This window comes from Humulus lupulus, chromosome 7 (assembly GCF_963169125.1).
Source record: "Humulus lupulus chromosome 7, drHumLupu1.1, whole genome shotgun sequence".
NCBI lineage: Eukaryota > Viridiplantae > Streptophyta > Magnoliopsida > Rosales > Cannabaceae > Humulus > Humulus lupulus.
In genome coordinates, this window is record NC_084799.1 from 32,220,429 (window position 1) to 32,244,111 (window position 23,683).

The window sequence follows — 23,683 nt, forward strand, 5'->3', positions numbered from 1 at the left end:
TTTTTTCAAAAAAGGATCATTATTCTATTTGCTCATTAAAAACTTTGACCAAAATTATAATGGTTCAAAATGTTTCCATATGATGATTTTTTCTATATTGATTTTAAGAAATTAATTCTTTTTAAATACTTATTTTTATATATTCTTCTTACATAAATATCAATATCATTAATATAAGCATCTTATTTATATTTATTTTATAAATTTTATATTTTTCTACACTTGATTTAAAATTTTATTGAAATTGCTAGTTATTAAATAATAAAAAAAAACTAAAATAAACTTTTTACAACTATATTTTTTGCCCCAAATATTAAATATTTTCAACATAGTAAAAGTCCATATGATGATTTTTTCTATATTATATTTTTACAACTATATAAATTTTGAACAATATCTTAGCACATAGGTCAAAAAATTTTGGCAAGCTAGTCCCCAAACTTATTTTTTTAGCAAATTGGTCCCCCAACTTTGATTTTCTTGGCAGCAATAGTTCTCCACCATTAGTGATTAATAGTGCAGGACTAATGCCGCCAAGGATTCAAAGTTTGGAGACCATTTGCGAAAAAAAATCAGATACCAACCTGTCAAACTATGTACATTTGGGGGACTTGTCATGCAAATAAGCCAAAATAAAATGAAAAAAGAAAAAAAAAATTATACAACCTATAATAAAATAAAATAGTTGATGGAACTACCGATTATCCACTCTTCTATATATCAATAGATATATATTGTATTTGTACTTTTCCACTTTTAAATTTTATTTTTAAAGATAAAATATAAAAATTATACAAAAAAATTGTTGTCAAATATGATCACCTACTTATGATTTATGTTTAATCTATATTTAGTGCTTATTTAATTGTTGAAATTTCTTGTTATTTTAGATCGTTTTGATGGGATGCAAATTGTTTTGTTAAGATGTACACCAATATTTACTCTAGTTTATTCACGTGTATAGATAAGCTTTTGCCAGGGTTTCTTTAAATGATAATTTTTGTGCCTAGTTTCCAAGAGACTGCTTCCGTAAACATTACAATGGCGCGTATCATGGTGTTTCTACTGTGTGCTCTGACTACTGCCCAAAAAAATACAAAAGAATCTAGTGCTTTTTAGTCCATTTGAGCCCTGGATCATAGACTCCTCTTCAAAGCGAACAATGTACCAAATAGAAGTTTCCATGAAAAGGGGACAAAACTCAAAACATATCAGATATAAAGTTGAGGAAAAGAAGCCAAATTCATTTGCGTCATTTTCCATTGGCAATGCAGAATTTGCAAAATCTTTCTTATTTGTCTGATTGTGCCAGCTTAGAATCACATAACATCTAAATTTCTGCTGCTCTCTAATCTACAACTACAATAAATGGCAAACAAGCAAGCAGGTATCTCATAATTTTATTCCTTTATGGAATACAAAGTTTTGGCACTTCAAAATTCCCCTAATAAAATAACATTTGGGAAGTTCAAACACTTCTGGGAAACTTTCCATTAAATTGTAAGAAGACAAGGGAAGCTGGCTCATGCAGTCATACCACTTGATTCACGATTGTTGCTTCTGCCTTTCCTGTTCCAAATTGGAGTGGTCTCTATCAGCTTATGAGGGACAAGGCGGTGTTCACGCTTGGTGAGTTTGCGGAAATTGTGAACTTTCAGTCTTGCTATCTCTGCCTCCTCTTCAGGGGTAGTTTCCCTAACAACTACTGTCAGTCGACACTCAGGTCTCACCATAATTCCGCTTCTTCCTTTAGCGTGATAAGAAACTCTCTTTTTGAAAAAGCCTTTCCCAACAAAGGCCTCAGCTGCAGTGTATAGAGAAATGTAAGTAGGGTAAAAGACAAAAAAACAAAAATGAAACTTTACACTCATTTATTTACCAACAAGAAGGCGTTCTGGATCCAATCCATGATTATGAGTTGCATTTGCACGGGCTGAGTGAATAACCTGCAAAACAAAGTGTGATGATTCAAACTTTCATCCTCTTTAGAACAATTAAAAATAGCAATAACCTTTTGACTGAGCAAGGTGTTAAGACTGATAGTATCACCTGATAGACAGTCTTTGAAGCTCGCTTCACAGTCACTTGCAACTGCAACAATGCGTCCTCAACACGCATTCCACGCACTAATGCAGCAACCAAATTTACCTTCTTTGGACTCTGGAGTAGTAAACATTAATTAAGTACACAAGATAAAGCACATGAGTTAAATGTAAATACATGGAGAATACAAATAATCTGTAGTATTGAGGTCCTTCAGATTAAGTACAGACTGGAGGAAAAAAAATGTAAACAATAGTATTTCACTTGCTACTTTGAATGCCAGCGTAAATAAGTTTTCCATTTGAATGCTATTTCTAATACCAATAGCAGTATTGCATGACTATTATATTCGGGTAGGCAGATCAAGTCTTTTCTACAAGGAAAAACTCCCAACTAGATGGTACTCGTTAAAAAAATTGTCTTAATCCCACATCACTTTTAGTTTGCCATTTCTTTTCATGAAAATGACAGAAACCTTATGGTCAAAACAACAGCAACAACAACAGAAAACCTCATCAAGATAATTAAATCTGTACTACCACTAACCCTCTCAAATTTACCAGTTACCAGCAAATCTTTTATCATAAAACCAACATTGATACATGATAAAATTTGTGCAGCCTGTACCTGTTTTATCTTTTTCAATACAGCTTGAACTGTAGAAGGCTTAGAAACTGCTTTCTGCTGCTGGTCTTCTGCTTTGCCACTATTTAATGCCAAAACAGGGGTCAATGGAGACCTTATAGGTGCTTCCTCAGATGAATCTGCTAGTAACTTCCTTGATGTAGAAATTTCCTGTGTTAACGAGGAGATAAAACACTTTAGGGCAGTAAAACAAGCAAAAAATAGTATTTTACGTAAATACACCATGTTTCATCTCGATAAAATTCATATGATAGTCCACAAATCCTATCATGATGAAGGGAAAAAGAAAAAGAAAAAAAAAAAGCAAGAGAGCAAGCAAGCACAACTACACAATTTTAACTCCCCCTACATTATTTCTGACCAATCAAAAGATCATGCAAAGGGATGAGGGGAAAAAAGTATTAGACCAATATCAGCAAGTGCCACTGATAGAAGAATTTACTAAAGAAATTAAGCTAGGAACTGGGGGGAAGATTACAATCAGATATAAGAGCAGAACTACAGAGCTAGACAGGGACATTGGATGGATTGTAGATGAGCTCCATTATAAGAAGACCCAAAAACCATGTGAATGCTGTTATAACTAACAAAACACTTGTGTCCTGTGCAAAATACTTTCCTCCAGTCAGTTTAAGCAAATTTCATAGTCATAGAAAAATTATTAAAAGCATGCCCTAGAACATTTTATTCGTTCAGCATCACTTGTAACACAAGGCATTGATACAGAAAATCATATATCTATAATCTAAAAATCTCACGAGAACATTTGAGTTGTTGAGAACAAAAATTATATTAGTTCACAGTTTTATAGAAAATTTGTAATTATACAAACCATATGTTTCATTTTGAAAAAATTATCATCACATAGTAGAAAATTATAGAGCCCAATAACGTTACCAACTGTTGAAGGTATTGATAAAAGGGCCTCAAAATGGTTGCAGAGGCTGGATTCTTCAGCCTTTGAAGGTAAGAAAATTCAGCTGTAAAAGTATGACGACAAAGAAAAATTGCAATTAACATTCCAAAATTCATATGAAAAGTGATAAGAAGACAAAAAGCATCCTGGCAAGAGAATAGAAAACGGACCTGGCTTAGACAAGAACCCTGTGCGAGAACTACATAAGTTGGCAGATGGAGTGTAACTATGTTCCACTTTTTTCCCAACATGCTTTAGTAGGGATTTTATATGTCTTTGCCACCCAACCATGGCTTCCAATCCTTATCAAAATAAAATAAAAATAGAATTCTCGACCTACACATATCACAAAATAAACGCTCTCTTAGTTAAATATATGAGTTGCAAAATGGAATTTTGGATATGACCCATCTAAACAATAAAGGTATATAACATTCCTAACACTACAAATGAAAACTCAATTTAGTATAACGTTAGAAAATGTTTCCTCCCACCTCATTGAGCCAAACAGCAGCCAGGGCAAGCAATGGTAAATATAGATAAAGTATTATTGTTAAATTGTGATATTAAACCTCATCATGGTATGAGGGCTTTAAGATAAGTGTAACAGGTCTTTCTTCTACTCTTAGCTGTTTTTCCCCCTGGAAATGATCTCTCATGGCTTTACCTATTATCAAACCCTAAAGATTTCTTAAAGCTAGATTGTCATTCTTTTTTTCCATCTTTGGAATGTGTCTTTGAAGGGTTCCCCATACTGTTTGATAATACATCATTTTAACAAGGATCTGACATAGCTAGAAGCAGACTGTTGAGAAACATAAACAACGCATGATGTGATTGGAAAAGCTGAAGCAACTCCACTCTAGGATCATCGGATCACCACCCACAATTCTAGTAAAAAACTGCCAAATATCTGACTTTCCCTCAGGCTTTTATTTTTCTCATTTTCTTTTTCCCCTTCTACTTCAACATCAGGCATATGCATATCATTTTCTTCAACAACAACCTCATCTTCTACTTCAAATTCAATAGGAATATCTTTTGAAATATCCATAATTCCACCTAAAAAATAAAATTGATTTTAGACCTATGATAATGACTTAATGAGCATGCCAGTTACAAAGTGAAAACAAGAAAAACATAAAACATAATATTTTATTAGCCAACATACCTACCAATCCTAGAGTATTATACAACATATTAACAAAAATTAAGTATTAAACATAATTTCCTATCTTATCACACACAAATCAGTAATACAGCCAAACAAATACCACAAATCCCAGAGCATTGGATTATATCATACTTTAAAAGGAAAAAAATTAGAAAGAAAAAAAACTAACCAGAATACCACAAGTCCACAATGATGTCCAACAGCCAAGCAAATATCTCAATGAGATGTACTCCAATAGATAATTGATCAACCTTAAAAAAAAGTATAGGAAAATCAACATTAGTATAAGTAAAGTAATAAACTGAAGAAAATCAAAATCATATAATATACTGTATATTAATATATGTATATAAATAACTACATATATTGTATAAACTATATAAAGGGAGAGAGAGAAACCGTACCAGCGGTGAGGAATGAGGACTGAAGCCGTGAGGGTGACAGAGGCGGAGCCGTGCGGTGGGTGAAGCTCAGTTGGCCGCCGGCTGCACGAAACAGGGAACGAGCCGAGACCCGAGAGGGTGAGACCTTGAGATCCAAGAGGGTGAGATCGTGAGAGTGGAGAGGGAGCAGTCGGCGCCGGAGCCGGAGTGTGGCGTGGGTTACTGCGCCGGACTGCCTGCCTAACTGAGAGAGGAGAGAAGAGGAATGAGATGAGAGTGAGAAAGAGTAGAGAGGACTGAGGAGGCAGTGGCTGGTGAACCGAGTGACAGAAAGAGAGAGTTAGGTTGTCCTTAGGTTTTTCTTTCTTGCCTTATTTTTTTTTCCATGGGTCCGTCCGTGTGTGTGCTTTTTTTTTATATGGAAACTTTACACTATATGCATAGTGAAATATTTAAATTTTTTAACATGACAAAAATACTCTCCACACTCAAATTTAACACTTCACAAATTTTTTTCTCTACATCTTTCTCTCATCCATCATTTACAGCCATTTTTTTATAGCTACTCGGATCTGGAACGGATTGGAAGTTTCTTGGCATTTTTTAAGAGAAAAAAGCATAGGTAAGTATCATTTCATTAATCTACTTGTGAATATGAAATATCATGGTTAGATATTAGATTTGAACTGTTCCACAGTTGAGTTTTGATTTTTTTCTGCAATTTTTGAACTGTTCTTCAGATCTGCGATTATGTGGGAGCCATTCCAAAATCGATGGTATATTGATGGCATTTCGATGGCACATCGATGCCATTTCGATGGTACATCGATGGAATGTCAATGCTGAGGCGAACATCTAATTTAGATGTTATTTTTTATGATATATCGATGTTGAATCGATGCCATATATGTTGATTTGGTTCAGCATCGATATGGCATCGATATACCATCGAAATGGAATTGCGTACAGATGGAAACCATCAGCATCGATGATACATCGATGCCATTTCGATGGTACATCGATGGAATGTCAATGCTGAGGCAAACATCTAATTTAAATGTTATTTTCGATATAATATCGATGTTGAATCGATGCCATATATGTTAATTTGGTTCAGCATCGATATGGCATTGATATACCATCGAAATGGAATCACGTATAGATGGCAACCATCAGCATCGATTATGCATCGAAATGTCATCGATGTGGCATCGATGTTGAACTGCAATACAGATTTTCATAGGCATCGATTCATCATCGATTTACCATCGATTCTTCATCGATTACACTTTATTTTTATAATTTTCTTATGTTTTTTATTTTGTAAATTTGCAGGTTCCAGAGTTAATATAATTGTTTCTTACAATGGTGTTTGGGAATAAAAAGCAGAAAAATGGAATTTCAAAGCTGGTTTGAACACTATAATACATGTACCAATTGATGTTGGTTACATAGAATTATTGGAGAAGTTGTATTCAAAGTTGAAAGTGGATAGGTCCTTGTTCGACTTAAAGTTGGAAGTGTCGTTTACATGCAATGATTTTAGCGTAGATCCCATTGAAATCACAAATGATGAAGGAGTTAGTGCTCTTATTCTTGAAAATTCGAAGTCCTTAAAACATCGGGTTCCTTTATGCGTTAGTTCGATTGCAAAGAACATTGCTCTTATTGATCCATCTCCTAGAGCGAGTGTTAATATGGAAAATCATAATCAATCCTGCACGGTTGTTCCACAAACAGCTCCTGGGCCAAGTGTATGCATGTGGGAGGTCCTAGTCATAATGAAACTTTTTTTCTCCCAACAAATCTCTCGCATGATGATGGGTATGAGTATGAGCCTTATGTCAATGACAATCCAGTTGCCCATTTTGGTGATGATGATGAAAGAGTTGAGGGGTGCAGTAGTTCTGATGATAACTCAGAGGATCGATTGTCGATGCTACATGTGGTTTAAGTAGATAATTTAAATGTACGAGCATTGCCAAGACGTCAAGAAAGCCAAGGACGGAGGACTGCTAGCTCAGAGAGTAGTCGTCCAACTACACAAGATGATGGAGTTCTCCAGCATATACTGCTGAAGATATCCCATGCCCCTCTTATGTTATCCCCACGTTATCTGGGGTGAGTTGTGGAGTAATAGAAGTTGGGAAGGTTTTTGAGAACAAGTTAGAATTGAAGACGAAGGCACACTTGTATGCAATGAAGCAGAACTTCGAGTTTGTGGTGAAGAAGTCAGGTACTGAAGTTTGGTATATCACTTGCAAGGATCCTGATTGTGGGTGGAGATTGAGGGGGAAGAGAATTCCTAAATCTAAAATGTTTGAGATAACTCATTTCACCAACAAACACACTTGCTCACTTGACCTTCGACATAAAGGCCATCGCCAAGCTGCACCTTGGGTTATTGGTCATTGCATAAAGAAAAAATATCAGACTGGATTGAATGCGTACATGGCAAACAACATAAGAGAGGACATTAAGAATGATTATGGCATTGAGTTGTCATATGGAAAAGCTTGGAGATGCCGAGAGAAGACTATTTCTTATGTCAGAGGGACACTGGAAGCATCCTACCAGAAGTTACCATCGTACTTGTTCATGCTTCAACAGAAAAATCCTGGGACGTTGACAGATTTTGTCACTGAGGAAGATCGATTCAAATATTGTTTTTTCTCACTCGGAGTTAGTAGAAGAGGATTTCGTACATGTCGGCATGTGTTATGTGTGGACGACACTTTTTTAAAGACAAAATACGGTGGGCAGATGTTATGTGCAGTCGCGTTAGATGCAAATAACCATCTATATTCAGTTGCATTTGTTATTGTGGATAGTGAGAATCATGATTTTTGGAAGTATTTCATGTCAAAGCTAAAGGAAGCGATTGGGGAAGTCGAGGACCTGGCGTTTGTATCTGACAGTTATGCAAGTAGTACACATGCCTTGGAAACTATTTTCCCCGATGCTTATCACGGTGCTTGCTACCACCACATTAGTATGAATGTGGTTGCTAAATTCAAGATTGATCATTGTCATGTGTTGATGTATAATGCGGCATATGCTTTTAGGAAATCCGAGTTGCACGCTAACTTCGAAAAAATCAAATCAAAAGACCCAGCCATTGCTCAATACCTAGAAGGCATCGGTTTTGATAAGTGGTCCCGTGCTTACTTTCCTGGAAATAGGTACGTCATTGTGAATTGTATTTTAATTTATGAAATCTTCTAAATGTATGTTACTATTAAATGTTAGTTTTCCTGGATACTAGGTACAATATAATGACAAGCAATTACACTGAAAGTTTCAACAATAAGACCTGGGACGCTAGGAGCTTTCCGATAACTACATTCGTCGAATTTATTCGCTTCACACTGTAGTCCTGGTTCTGTGATAGGAGAGAAACTAGCAAGAAGACAACTACAACTCTTGCACCGACCTATGAGAAAAATTTGGTGGATATGGCTGAGAAAGCTCAATTCTTGATTCCTTATGCAATAGGGAGGCATGAGTTCCATGTGTTAGATGGTGAGCTGAATGGTGAAGTCGACCTCCTGAATAAGACATGTACATGTGGCGTGTTTCAGATTATTGGTATCCCATGTGCTCATGCACTATCTGGATCCCTTAAGCGAGGGGTGAACTTTTATTCGTTATGTTCAGATTACTATAAAATTGAGACATGGAGGTCCTGTTACACAGAATCTATATATCCTACTGGTAATGAGGAAGAGTTGATTGTTCCACATGACATTATAACAATAAAAGTGAGAACACCTGCGCAGAAAAACCCGGTTGGTCGTTCAAAGAAGAAACAAGGTAGGCCTAAGACGAAACGCCATCCTTCCAATGGAGATAAATTGGTTGTATAATGCAAGTGCGGCACTTGTGGAGGTCTAGGCCATAATAGGGCAACTTGTAAAGTTCGTGTTTGAAATTTATGGCATCAATGTTAAACTTTTTATTTGGGTACTAATGGTCTTTGTTAATCTTTTTATTTGTGTATTAATGGACTTTGTTACTCTTTTTATTTGTGTATTAATGGACTTTGTTACTCAAAATGACATTTTTTAAATACAAAACTAAGGAGAAATATACTATTGTGTGTCATCGAAATCAAAATAAATGTTCTAACATCAAGGGTACACATTCTCATAAAAAATGTCGATGCATAATTTATCCCTGAAGTACTGAATGTTGTCCTCGATGACATATGATAAGGTAATGTCTCCAAGAAAAAACTCCAAGTGTTTGATGGCGAATACGCTGCAATCTCCGCTGAAACCAAGAAATCTTGATTGTGAGTGTATTGAAAATTAAAGGAGAACAGTGTTATGAAAAACTGAATTTAGTACGTCTACCTGGTTCTAGACTGTGGGACAATATCAGTGGACATGCACCGCCAATCAAAGTTTGGAACGATGATCTTCGGTCTAGCTATTTTCAACTTAGGGTGTCCTTTAAACATACCAGAAGCGTTGAGTAAAGATGGAAGCATCCTAGTCCAAGGCTCGATCAACTTAGACAACTTATTATGGCTAAAGTTGGAATGATCTGAGTCAAATACAGTGATCGTCCAATCAGCGAAATTTACTTCGCAAAGGACCCAGTGCCGATTTTCCAAGCACCAGTGGAAGTAGACCTCGTTGCAATCACCCCAAGGCTTCTTGTATTTTTTGGCATCTCCTTTCAAGAAATTAAGAATGTCCGAGTCCCATTGGTAAGTCCTGCCATTTTTCTTGAATTCCTCATATCTAGCAGGAATATATTGTGCAAATGATGAATCAAGTACGGTGGCTTTCACGGGGTACATCTTCGGCAACTCAAAAAGACGGCTCCGTATAAGATAATTCGTAGCATCGAGATGCTGCAAATAAATAGAGTAACGTTAAGGAAGAGTTGATTGTTAAAATGAGATAAATGTTCTAACAAACATAAGAGACTTACAGTTTCTGCCAACCATTCTTTTGCCACCTTCAACTTCAAGAACCAAACAGAGGTCCCATCACAACATTCCAACTTCATTGGTCTGTTGTTGTCAATCTCACCGAGTACCCATCGGTTAAAAGTTGTCAACATATCTTGATCCAACACCTTTAAAGGAAGGATCGCAACTGGGTCCTTGAACTTTGGTTTCTTGGCTGCTGGAGTATAGTCCTCGTACGTTACTAGTCTCAGTCTAGTGCGCTTACCTGTAAAGGAGCAATTAGTATCTAATCTCTTTAAAATATGTAAAAACTCATGGATTAGTCGTACCTAAGACCGTCTACACTGGCTGAGAAGGTGTGGCTTCTCCAACAGAAGGCTCGTAACATGTGGGGAGAATGTCGTACTCTACATCCTCTGTTGGAGTAGGTGCAGGAGTAGGTATACCACCTAGTGTTGCCAGCTTCTCTAATATGACTTCTTGATTTTTAAGGACGATACCTAGAGTGGCCTTAACCTCATCCACTGGACCTGATAGTCTGGCCATCTCACCCAACACCTCCTCATAAGCCCCAGGAGCAGGTGCAGAAGTAGGTTCTGTACTAGTATCTGGAGCAGTCTCTGTCGGGGCATCCTCCACAAATATGCCAGCCTCCACGGCTATCTCAGCCACCGCAGCAGCCTCTGCCTCAGGATCGTAAGGTCTTCCATCCTCTAGTGCAGGCTGGATCATATTCTGCAGCATCGCATACCTAGGAGCATCCCCCTCTGTCCTCTGATATATGGCATCGAAGAAGTCTCGCTCATTTGGTCGAGGCCTTAGGATAGAAATGCATGACAACTGTAATGGAAACAAAATAATCAAATTAGAAATGACATAAGTTGATTAGTATAATTCAAAAGTTCTTGAATTATTTAAATTTAATATAACTTACATGTCTCCTCGCAAGTACATCCTTCAAATGCAAATGCTTCGGCTGGCCTATGCTCTCCCACTGTAGCATCCTAGGGAACTTGAATCCATAGGGCTTGGCGTGTTCCTTTTGTAAATCAAGAATCGTCTCGTATGCCCAATATTGCATGGCTGGTGGATACCCCTTGCAAGTGTACTTTGCCTCCACCTTAACACCCTTAGAAGACTCCATCTCAGTGATCTTCTCCGCCTTCTTACCTGGTATTGTAGCACCAATCGCTTTCATATCTCTATTGAATTGTTTCACAATTGTATCGAATGAAAGGGATCCCCACGGATACTTCTCAAAATAATCTAAATCCTCGACCATCAACAATGAATCTCGCCAAATAGCATTGTCGTTCTCAGCGCCCAATAGTATCCCCTCCACAAAGTAAACCAAACTGAGCTTGTACAAATCATCAGGTACATCGCACATACTAAAAGCTCATTCCAACATACTGAACCGAATGTCTTTCCCGGGTTCCACACTGAAATATGTATCAACTAGGCGGGAGGAAGTAATGTGAGGTTGAATGTCAACGGCAAGTGGTGGACAGGAGCAGCTCAGGCCGGTGATAATGGCAAACTCGTGCACCCCAAACTTACATAAGTTTGGGCCCATCAAGAAGTGCACCTCATCGCCATGCGGAGACTTGACCTTCCGCAAAAGCAGTGTGTGCACCAATGCCCCAGAGAACAAAAAGGGAGGGGCTGTGAAGAATGGTCCAAAAACAGACTCATTCACCCTCCCCAACAATCCATGCTCCTCAAATCTTTTCTTCAATTTTGTTAACCTCCCGGAACCCCTATAGGTCATACGACTGACATAATGATCCTCTATATGGATCTCAAGCAGTGGGATACGTTTGGGTGGCATTTGCAAAATATCCAAAAAAAAAAAGAGAATTAGTTGAATTTACAAAAAATACTCAGTCTGTTGTTGTCATCGAAATACTATCGATATACCATCAAAATAGCATCGATAGAGCATGGAATAAACATATAAAGTCATCGACATCGCATCGACATAGCATCGAATAACCATCGATGCATCACCATAAAATTAATGTGCTCGAACAACCGTCGATATACCATCAAAATAGCATCGATGGAGCATTGAATAAACATATAAAGCCATCGACATCGCATCAACATAGCATCGAATAACCATCGATGCATCACCATCAAATTAATGTGCCTAAACAACCATTGATATACCATCGAAATAGCATCGATGGAGCATCGAATAAACATATAAAGCCATCGACATCGTATCGACATAGCATCGAATAACCATCGATGCATCACTATCAAATTAACGTGCTCGAACAACCATCGATATACCATCGAAATAGTATCGATGGAGCATCGAATAAATATATAAAGCCATCGACATCGCATCGACATAGCATCAATATAGCATCGAATACCCATCGATGCATCACCATCAAATTAATGTGCTCGAACAACCATCGATATACCATCGAAATAACATCGATGGAGCATCGAATAAACATATAACAGCCATCGACATCGCATCGACATAGCATCAAAATTTCATCGACTTTTATAAAAAAAATGAAAACCATGCAAGCATCGACATGACATCGATATACCATCGATTGCGCATCGATGGAATATCGCCTTCATTTACTGGTCCATCGAAATACTATCGATGGAGCATCAATTGCGCATCGATGAACAACTTTTCAATATTTTAAAAATCTGCACATGCACTGTATGTCATCAAATTACCATCGATGAAGCATCGAAATGGCATCGATGTGGAATCGAATGAACATCAACCCACAAATTTTTTGCATAATTTAAACATAATCTTCCAAAATGATGCACATAGAATCAAACCCATTTTAAGCTACATTTTTGCAAAATAAAGATTAACAATCAAACCCATTTCATCGATTTATACATTACGATTCAATTTTTTTTTTTTTTAAAAAAAACCACATGACAACTGTCTTACCTTACCGTGGCCGGCGATGGAGAAGAAGGTGGCGACGGTGGCTGTGAGGAGAGAGAGAGAGCTTCGCCTGAGAGAGATGGTGAGAATGTGAGGGGTCTTCTCGGTTGAGAGAAAATAATGAGAGAGTTTGGCTGGGAAGAGAGAATGTGAGGGGTCTGCTCGGTTAATGGTAGGGGTGTTTTTGTCCAATATTAAAAAATGGCATAGGTTTGGGAGAGTATGTTATGTTGGCATTTAAAAAAAAAAAGTATGTTATTGAACATACAGTGTAAAATTTCCCTTTTTAAATTGACCCATTTTATGTAATTAATAAAATAAGAGAAATCTACAAAAATTCAATGAAAGTTAAAAAAAAAAATGAAAAATACGGTGCATTACAAAAATATGGAATTTTTGGATAAAAACACGGAGTAGCAAAAGTATAAATATGGAGTGACTTTTAAATCGTAAACAAAAGCGGTAAAATATAATTCTTTGTGATCAACGTTTACAAACTTGTAAATATCTGTTACAGAATTATAAATATCTGTTACATATTTGTAAATAATATTTACAAAAATCAGTTTTAAAATTGTATTTTTTTTTACAGAAAACTTACGAACAAATTCGTAACTAATTTTTTATTTTTGTAACAATAGTTTACAAATCTAATTTCATAACTAGGAAATATATTTTTATAACTAACATTTACAAAAATAATTTATAGTTAAGAAATTCTAACCAACATTTACATAAAAATATTATACTTTTCCATATGTAACAATATTGCACCAAAAAATTACAGTAACTATCAAATTTATATTATACAACTTTAAAATATAAATTTAAGATATTCATTATTTATAAAACACTTTATTATATATATAATGCAGTTACATGAATTACAATAATTTTATAAACAAGTTTTACATTTTTGTAACAGTAGTTTGCAAAACTAATTTCACAATTAAGAAGTTTATTTTTGTAACTAACATTTACATAAATATTTATAAATTTATTTAACATGATTGTCACAAAAATTTACACAACTAGCTTTTTAACTTAAAAATATATTTTTGCAACAAAATTTAAACTTTGACTGGATTCAGATTTTAGTTCAACATTGAGTGTTGAGATTTGACTAACTATGGTTTTCAAAATAATATAATATTTTTTATCACCATTTCTCCTACTACTATTAATATATGTTACAAAAATTTATGAATATATATATAATAAAATTGAAAGATAATTTATATTAATTTAAATAAAAATACGATTGTAAACAAATTAATTATAAAAAATATTAATGGAGAGAAAAAAAAAGTGAAAAAGCCCATATTTAATTTGAAATTTTGTGAATGATACTAAGACAATAAAATAAGAAAAGTAAAAGAGCAAATATATAATTAATAGTAGAGGAAATATATGCGGTGGTGTAAATTCACCGTATTTTGGTTATTATTTTATATTACCGTATAAATCAAACTTTTTTTTTAATTACCGTAAAGGATGTAATTTTCCCATAAAATAATACATTGGTCTGGACACATGGCTAAATTTCTTCTAATTTGGTAAACTAATAATCTATTGTACATACTTAATAGCTAATCTAAAATATAGCACTTTTAAAGACAAATAACAAGTATATCTCTTGAAAAATAATTTAATATATATATGTGCGGGTAATGCTCTAACCCATACTTGCCCACCCACTTAGCAGGTTGGGTTGAACCTAATTTTAGTGGGTTTTTAATGGGTGGGCTCAATGTGGACAAATTTTGATAAGTTGAGGAGGTGGGACGGATTTGTGGATCTTTTGTGCACCCCTATTTGGAACTGTAAACTTTATTTTGTTTTAATACATCTCCTTTCAACACAGCTAATATAAACATTAAAAAAAAAGAGATTATCAATTTAAAAAAAAATTAAATTGTACAAAGTATAAATGTAGAAAATTGTGATTTTATTTTCAATTTTAATTCTTATGTTATAATATTTTTATGATATGCTAATATATATATATATTTTATTATTTATTTCATATTAACTTTATATTTCATAAAAAATGATAGTTGTCATAGTATAACTTAATTTTGGATATTTCTAAAAAAAACATAATTTTGGATACATTTTTTTAGGTTTTTTTTTTACAAAATATGATTATTTTTACTTAGCTAATTATGATTAATGTTCTAAGTTATTAATTTTATTATTATTATTATTATTTTAGTTTGGAATATATAAATAATTATATATAGATGAGAAAATTAATAAACTCTAAAAAGGTGAATAAATAAGTTTGTTGATCAAGGATGGCCATCGACACTCTGAGATAAATAAAATGATAATTAAATAAATAAGAGCACACATAATTTATAGTAGTTCAACTCTAAGGATTGACAATGACTTACATCCTGTGGATGCCAAAAATCCCCCAAGGAAAAAAGGTCTGGTCCCTTATTGAAGTAAACGACTAAGGGGCACCGAAGCCGTCAAGTATGCGATAGAGGCCGAAGGTTATTACGTGCTGTGAATACGAAAAATTGTCCCTTTGAACACCCCGCACCAAGTCGTAGGGATAGACCTCAATATATGAAGGTCTTCTATGCAACTCCCCAAGAATGACTTCCCAAGTCGTCAAGATTCCTCCGAAAGGAGAAACGACTAGGCCATGTGTTGGGCGCAAGGGCCTCGCATAGCGAGGCATGCCTTGGCCGCCCAGTCCATCCTCCGAGACACTAAGGCCTCGTGTAGTGAGGCACGCCTTGCATCACAGGCCTGTGTCGAGACACTAAGGCCTCCCGTAGTGAGGCACGCCTCACGCCACAGGCCTCTTCCGCGTGCCAGCGCCTCGCACACCTAGTAGGACCTCGTTAGGAGCCTCGCGTACTAAGCGACTACGCCCCCGTCTCGCACCATGCCAGACCCTCATCAGGAGCCTCGCGTACCAAGTGACTGCGCCCCTGTCTCGCACCACGCGAGACCCTCGTTAGGCGCCTCGTGCACCAATCAACCACACGACGTCTTGCACCACACAACCTCACACCTCCTTGCATTCCAAAGGTGTCATCAATAGAGCAATTATATGAGCGGAGAAGGAACATCCAAAGGTTAAAGGAATAGGTGCCCTGTGAGGGTAAGAACCTATACACGACTCAAAGAGGTCGTACGGGTATACAGTATGTACTGGTATACGACTCGGAAGACCCCAGGCATCCGACCCTCGTATCCATGTCACACAGGTAGTGGTCGTACGAGTAAAGTACTTGATGTGGTCCTTCTCAGCCAACCTCTGATACCCATGCCTAGCAAGTAGTGGAAGTACGAGGAGTGAGGGCATGACTTGCATGTCTCTGACTACAAACAAGCATCGACAACACGATCCTCTGCTCCCCCAAGACCTGTGTCACTACCATGACAGTGTACCCAAGTACCTTCTTGTTCCCTGGGACCACCTTGTATCAAAGACCATTAGGGTCAAGCTATAAATAGACCTCCACCCTTCAAATTAAGGGTTTTTTTTTTTTGGAAAAATTAATGGTAGAGAGAGATAGTAAAGCAATAAATGAGATTTTCCTCCATTGTTGTTTGGCATGTTTCTTTCTTAAGTTTTTCCTAAGTTCAATCTACGCATTCTTTGTAACAAGCTTTGAGTTTTCCATCCATATATCGTTGACGAGTTTCTGCCGTCAATAGTTTGGCGTCGTCTGTGGGAAGAACAAGCATCGAGCCAACGTTCTTTCATCACTTCCAGTAAGGAAAAATGTCAAGGCGTTCAAAACGCTTACAACGAGTACAAGATGTTGAGGTTCATCTGGGCGGAGAACAACTGAAGGCTTCTAGGAAAGACCCTCCTCCACCTGAGCATGGAGATATGTCAGAGGAACGTCCGCCCCCAAGGGAGGAGAAGGAAGCATTGTCCCCGACTGTCCGGCACGACGGAGGTCATTTAGAGCCACTAGTCCACCCACATCCTCAGCCCCCGGTGGCACCATGCTCAGACCACCAAGACCCGGGTCCCTCGACATGCAGGCCAGGCAAGGGTCCCCGAGTACACTCGGTGAGTTCTAGCTCAAGGGCTCGCTTCTATGAGGACGAAATTTGCAAGTTGCACGAAAATAATCAAAGGCTAGAAACCTCACTAGAGAACATGCAGGAGGTTTTAAATGGCCTTTTGCAAGGAAAGTTAAGCCTACCCCTTCCGAAGCATAAGAAGAAAGAGCGTGAAAGAGGGGAAACCCCTGTCCTCGTAGACGATGGGAGAACCTAACTTTCCACCATCAATAATCCCCAAAAAAAGTATCCCCAGGAGCAAAGGCAGAGGGACGGAAATGGTCATAAGAATGAAGCCAAAGACCCCTCAAAAGAGGCGGCCCCTGGCCTAGGAGAAAAGCTCAATGGGGTGAGATCATAAGTAAGGACGACTCTTCCCATAGCCCTTCGAGGGGCAAAGAGAAGAGAAATGCAAACCCACTGAGCTGAGAGACTCTTTGAATAGGAGGCGACAGGAGTTGGACACCGAGATGAGGAGTCTTCGAAAGAGCGAGATCGTCACAGTGTCTGGGGGGCACGTTATCGATGAAGAGTTCGACTACGAGTCACCCTTCACAAGGGAGATCCAGGTTGAACAATTCCCCGCTAGCTTCAAAGAGCCTTGCATGACTCCGTATGATGGTACTACGGACCCAGAGTATCACTTAGACTCCTTCAATAACTTGATGAGGTTAAGGGGGGTCAACAGCAGAGCAAAGTGCCATTGCTTTGTCGTTACACTTAAAGGAGTTGCGTATAAGTGGTTCAAGAGGTTAAGGCCGGGAACAATCAAGTCATGGCATCAATTCTCTGGCGAATTTCTTCGGCAACACCATGCAGTCCGTGATTATGTTATGCCAATTACCAGCCTTGCTAACATAAAACAAGGTTAGAGTGAAAGCCTGAAAAGCTATATCCACAAATTCAGTATGGAAGCAACTAAGATGGGTAGTGCGACTAGAGCAGAGCTTAAGATAGAAATCACCCCTGGGATTCATTTTAAAAGCAGGTTATGGGATAACATGCTTAAAAGGGAGATTACGGTCTTAGAGGAGTTCTTCGAAAGAGCCCAAAAGTACATACGTGTGGAAGAGGGCTGTAGGGACTTGCATGTTGAGGAAAGCGAGTCTTCCTCTGATCATCCTTCCACCAATACGTCTGAAGATTCCACATAGAAGAGATCGTTGTGATAGAGGAGTCACTGATCAGGTTGAAGATTAGAAAATGTTTACAAGAAGGCTTCAAGGAAGAGACAAGCGGGATTCAATGAGGATAACCTCTAATAAGACTCCCTTTATATGAGTCACTTAAGAACCAAAGAAGTCATCACACTTGGCCTCCATAAAGATCCAAAGAGGTCACCAAGCTGACTGCAGAGATCTGAAACTGTCTGAGCATAAAAAAAAAAAAAAAATAAAGCGCTTGGCAAGATAGACCCCATCAACCGCTTGGGAGGTGTTCAACCTCGCAAGCCTCAACAGGCACCTATCCATGTGCGAAATAGGTGCCTAGCCTCACAAGCCTCAATAGGTTCCTGCTAAAGTTTGAAGCGGGTGTCTGGCCTTGTAAAATATATATGTAAGTACTTATAATACATATAGGTATGAGTGGTGAACCTTATAAGACAACATTTGAATCTATAAGGACAAGCTGCCCTTATAGAATCTAAGAAAGTCAAAAGGACCCTCAAAAGTTACCTCTCCACGAACGCACGCACCCTATAAAAGGACCCCATCGCAAAAGACCAAAGGGGAGCCCAAAGAGATCCCTAAGTCAAGATCGGCCGAGTCGCCTTACGGAGGGAAAAATGGCCTTGAAAATAGGCGCTTGTGAGGTTTCACAAATACCATCTCCCTATCGAGGATCCCACCTCTAGGGTGGATCACATCTGCACCAATCGACGCGCCAACAACTTGGTTTACAAAAAAATCACACAGTAGTACCACCAGAGCATAGTGAGTGTTAGGCATGGCAAAATGGGGCGGTATGGCGGGGCGGGGCCCCGACCCGACGGGGCATCTTTGCCCCGATAAAAACAGGGCAGAATTCGGGGCGGGGTCGCCCCGCCTTGAAAACTTTTTTTTTCTATACTCTAACCCAATTCTCTCATGCTACTTATATACATAGTACGTAAAATTGACATTTTATATGTGGTTTAGAATATCCTTAATTCTATATAGACTAGAAAGAATTATAAATATTAAAAAATATGTTTTATATAATTCATCCTTATTCTTGTATTTATTTTGTAAATTTTAAAATAAAAAAAAACACAATATAATATTTGATGGTGTAGTTGATACGAAGTGTAAAATATAAAGATTACAATAAAAAAAAATATTTAGGCTTAGGAAAAATTCTAAAATTATAATTTAATATTTCAAAAAAAAAAGTTAAATGGGGCGGGGCAGACACGCCCCAATTAAGCTGGGGCGGGGCAGACTCGCCCCATTTACATGCAAAGTGAGTGTAGCATTACAACGAGTCTACAAGTACGCCTAAAGGCCTCCTTATAGACTAGGGGCAAGTGTGGATGCCGAGAATCCACCAAGGAAAAAAGGTCTGGTCCCTTATTGAAGTAAACGACTAAGGGGCACCGAAGCCGTCAAGTACGCGATAGAGGCAGAAGAATATTACGTGCTGTGAATACGGCAAATTGTCCCTTTGAACACCCCGCACCAAGTCGTAGGGATAGACCTCAATATATGAAGGTCTCCTATGCAACGCCCCAAGAATGACTTCCCAAGTCGTCAAGATTCCTCGGAAAGGAGAAACGACTAGGCCATGTGCCGGGCGTAAGGGCCTTGCTAGCAAGGCATGCCTTGGCCGCCCAGTCCATCCTCCGAGATACTAAGGCCTCGCGTCGTAGGCACATGCCAAGCCACTAAGGCCTCGCATAGTGAGGCACGCCCCGCGTCACAGGCCCGTGCCGAGACACTAAGGCCTCGCGTAGTGAGGCACACCTCGCGTCACAGGCCCGTGCCGAGACACTAAGGCCTCATGTAGTGAGGCACGCCTTGCGCCACAGGCCCTTGCCACGTGCCAGTGCCTCACGCACCCAGTAGGCCCTCATCAGGAGCCTCGCATGCCAACGCCTCGTGCACCCAGTAGGCTCTCATCAGGAGCCTCGCGTGCCAGCGCCTTGCGCACCCAGTAGGTCGTTGGAGTGGTAACAGACGTTGTAGCTACGGCTCAAACTGTTACCTAGAATAACCAAGGGGGAAATAACAAAAGGAAGGGAAATGGCAAGGGTGACCAAAGCGGGATGAAGAAAAATAAATCCGTGGAGAAATTCAAACCTATTTATGCTACTTATACCGACCTAATGGACACTAGGGAGCACATCTTCCTAGCAAATTCTGCTCACCTTCTATGGAAGAAGGCAGAACCGTTGAAGAACCCGAGGGCGAAGATAGATTCTTCGAACTTCTGCCAATTCGATAATGATATCAGTCATAACACTGATGACTGTCGACAGCTGAAGGATGAGATCAAAACTCTCATTAGGGCGGGAACTTGAGCCTAGTACGCCCAAAATCGGGTGGTCCTTAATCAGCCCGGTGGACAAAACCCTCCATCAGTTCCTGAAGCTCCAGTAAGTCAAACCGGAGCTCAAGCGAATCAGGACGACCCTCCTCCGATAGTGGGGGGAGATATAGCCACCATTTCAGGAGGACCTCATCTGGCAGGCACGAGCAGCGGGGCCCAGAAGAGATACATTAACGAACTCAAATCCCATAATGGAGTGGAGTTCGTCCTGAAACTGCGATTATCAAAACAATAATGATTGGAAAAACAACTAATCATTTTTACAGAAGAGGATGCTAGCCACATCCAATTCCCACATAACGATCCCTTGGTCATAACTGTTCAGCTCACCAACCGGAGGGTCCGGAGGACACTAGTAGATAACGGGAGTTCTGTGAATCTACTTTTCAGGGCCACCTTGGAAAAAATGGGGTTATCTGTAACAGACTTGAAGGCGACCTCAATGACTCTGTACGGGTTTCTGGTGAAGGTTCAGCAGCCATCGGGGCGATCAAATTAGTGGTAACATTGGGAGAAGGCTCACGAACTGTTTCCAAGTTACTTGAGTTTGTGGTAATCGACTATCCAGCTGCATACAATGCGATTTTGGGCCGACCTGCATTGATGGTGTTTGAAGCCATAACCTCTATCCACCACCTAGCAATAAAATTCCCCTCAGCTGCTGGAATATGCACCGTCAGAAGTGATCACCGCCAGAGAATGCTATAGCATTTCTATGAAGGGAAAATCACAACCCGGGCAACAAGCTATGGTCATAAATGACGGAGGTGAGGAGTCTCGAGAAGTAGAAGTTACTTGCGGGATGGAAGAACCTCAGCAAAAAAAGGACAGTAATGACGCCCAACGCGATGACATTGACCCACAGATAGGCGAAGACAGGTCAGAACTCCAAGCTATAGAGGATCTCGAGGAGGTAAACATTGACCCTAATGAAGCTTCAAGAGTTGTAAAGATTGGGAAGAATCTTAATGATAAAAGGAAGAAGGAGCTGGTCAATTTCTTATAAGAGAATCTGGACGTCTTCGCCTGGTCACATGAAGATATGGTGGGAATAAGCTCGAGTGTAATCAGGCACACTTTAAATTTGGACAGGAACATGCCTGCAAAATCTCAAAAATGGAGACGCTTGGGAACAGCTCGAGCTGAGGCTCTTGAGGAAGAAGTAGCTCAACTACTAAAGTGTGGATTTATCCGTGAAGCAAAATACCCGATCTGGGTTGCCAATCTCGTGCTGGTCCCAAAGCCCAATGGGAAATGGAGGACCTGCATCAACTTCTCCGACCTAAACAAAGCTTGTCCCAAGGATTGCTTTCCACTACCAAGGATTGATCAGTTGGTATATGCCACGACAGGTCACGAGCTCATGTCCTTCATGGATGCGTATTCTAGATATAACCAGATCACGATGAATCCTGCGGACCATGAACATACTAGCTTCATGACCCCAAATAACGTATATTGTTATAAAGTCATGCCCTTCAGGCTGAAGAATGTCAAAGCTACATATCAACGCTTAGTCAACAAAATGTTCACTAATCAGATCAGGAGAAGTATGGAAGTGTATGTCGATGATATGCTTGCCAAATCAAAGACTGTCGATAATCATGTATTCGATCTAGAAGAATGTCTTGGAATCTTAAGGAGGTATTACATTGTAATGCCCTAAAATCCCTAATGAGGTTTAATGGTTGGATTAGTAGGTCGGGAGGGCCATAATTGATTTATTATGCCATTAAATGATTATATGCATGTTTATGTGAATTATATTATAATATGATGTTAAATGCATGCATGAGGGTCCACATTTCATTATAGGGGCAATTTGGTAATTTGGCCCGTTGATGGCGTAATTGTGTATTTTCATGCATGTTGATGAACTATTGTTGAGGCCACATAATAATGTGGATTTTTTCGAGCCATTCGACATGAGACGATCTTTGAGTAACAAGTTAGTGGTTTGGTCATAACAGGTTTAAGTTTGGGGCTCAGGGTGAGTCTCGGGGTGATATGATGATTAGAGCATTACCGGGAATTAAAGGGTAATGAGATATGATTTTATTAGTATTTGAGAATAACGGGTTTTGGAGAGTGTTAATTATGATTAACGAGATAGGTGGAAAAGGACGGTTTTGCCCTTGGGGGTTGTTAAGGGATGAATTAAGCATGTAGGGTATTTTGGTCATTTGACATAGGCTATATATAAGTTGAAGACTGTAGAAAATAGAACAAAAAACAGAGCCTTGTTTTCCTTCATCATGATCATCATCTTTCTCTTCTCCTTCCTTTGAATTTTGAAGCAAGTTTGGGGATTCAAGCTTGGAGATTGAAGCTTGAGGTCTTAGACTAGTGTTCAGCCATTGAAGAGGATTCAACCTAAGCTTTAAGGTAAGGTTTTAGTTCCATTTTATAGTTCCTTGCCCTATTTTTGTGCTGGTTTTAAGGTTTGGACTTTTGATCATGGAAATGGGAATTTGGTGAAGTTTTGATTGGTGTAAGGCTTAGGTTTTGATGCTTATATGGTAGATAAGTTGTGGTAACAGTTGGTGGTTTTTCTTGGTGATATTGGGAGAGTTTTAATGAGGTTTTGAAATGAGTTCGAAGGGGAAAAACAAGGGTTTTTGGCTGAGTTTCAGGTGGGGTCACGGCTCTGTTCTAGAGCGTCGCGGCCCAAGCTCATTGAAGAGGAAGGGGGAAGCTGCTGGGCCGTTGGGCCGCGGCATGGAGAAGGAAGGCCACATCCCGTGTTGGGGAAAGGATGTACGGCCGCTTCTGGTTGAGGAGGTGGGCCGCGACATGGTGAGGTAGGGCCGCGACCCTTAGTGGCATTTTGGCCAAAAGTGTGTTTTTGACTTGGGGATTCAAACCTTAGGCCTCAGGATGGATCCTACTACCAGGTTTAATAGGATTCGATGTCTCGGAGGCTAGGTTTTGATCCGAGAACCTTTGTTCTTCATTTTATTGATGGAATCTCATAATTAGTTATGATCAGGTGACCGTCAAAGGTTGATCGTTCTCAAAGGTCGTTCTTTTATTAATTCTCGCTCGAACCAGAGGTAAGAAAACTGCACCGCATATGTGACATGCATGGTTATTCATGCAG

At 38.9% G+C, this 23,683-nt stretch overlaps 2 protein-coding genes across 3 annotated transcripts; one reads left to right on the forward strand and one right to left on the reverse strand.

Moving 5' to 3' along the window:
• Positions 1-1,218: 1,218 nt before the first annotated feature.
• On the reverse strand, positions 1,219-5,548 carry LOC133791103 (large ribosomal subunit protein uL22c-like). 2 transcript variants are annotated; one of them, XM_062229000.1, is made up of 9 exons: positions 5,183-5,548; positions 4,948-5,029; positions 4,099-4,666; positions 3,775-3,940; positions 3,586-3,668; positions 2,671-2,838; positions 2,050-2,160; positions 1,880-1,946; positions 1,219-1,804 (listed from the first exon to the last, which is right to left on the reverse strand). In XM_062229000.1, the coding sequence occupies exons 4-9, from the start codon at positions 3,893-3,895 to the stop codon at positions 1,524-1,526; spliced, it is 831 nt and encodes a 276-aa protein (XP_062084984.1). In that variant the 5' UTR covers positions 3,896-3,940; positions 4,099-4,666; positions 4,948-5,029; positions 5,183-5,548; the 3' UTR covers positions 1,219-1,523. The 2 variants fall into 2 exon arrangements, with proteins under 2 accessions (XP_062084984.1, XP_062084983.1); XM_062228999.1 differs by lacking the exon at positions 4,099-4,666 and having other exon boundaries at positions 5,183-5,547.
• A 1,812-nt stretch (positions 5,549-7,360) lies between these two features.
• Positions 7,361-9,027, forward strand: LOC133791563 (uncharacterized). Its single transcript, XM_062229485.1, has 3 exons — positions 7,361-7,397; positions 7,677-8,202; positions 8,553-9,027. Exons 1-3 carry the CDS (start codon positions 7,361-7,363, stop codon positions 9,025-9,027), a joined length of 1,038 nt encoding a protein of 345 aa, XP_062085469.1.
• Positions 9,028-23,683: the final 14,656 nt, after the last annotated feature.

Bases quoted from the DNA above. Each gene is read 5' to 3' on its own strand.
- LOC133791563 (XM_062229485.1), top strand. From the start codon at position 7,361: ATGAAGCAGAACTTCGAGTTTGTGGTGAAGAAGTCAG. The intron at 7,398-7,676 runs GTACTGAAGTTT...CATATGGAAAAG, and splicing joins GTTTGTGGTGAAGAAGTCAG to CTTGGAGATGCCGAGAGAAG. The intron at 8,203-8,552 runs GTATAATGCGGC...GTTCTGTGATAG, and splicing joins GATCATTGTCATGTGTTGAT to GAGAGAAACTAGCAAGAAGA.
- LOC133791103 (XM_062229000.1), bottom strand. From the start codon at position 3,895: ATGGTTGGGTGGCAAAGACATATAAAATCCCTACTAAAGCATGTTGGG. The intron at 3,669-3,774 runs GTCCGTTTTCTA...ATACTTTTACAG, and splicing joins AGGGTTCTTGTCTAAGCCAG to CTGAATTTTCTTACCTTCAA. The intron at 1,947-2,049 runs GTGATACTATCA...TTTGTTTTGCAG, and splicing joins CTTCAAAGACTGTCTATCAG to GTTATTCACTCAGCCCGTGC.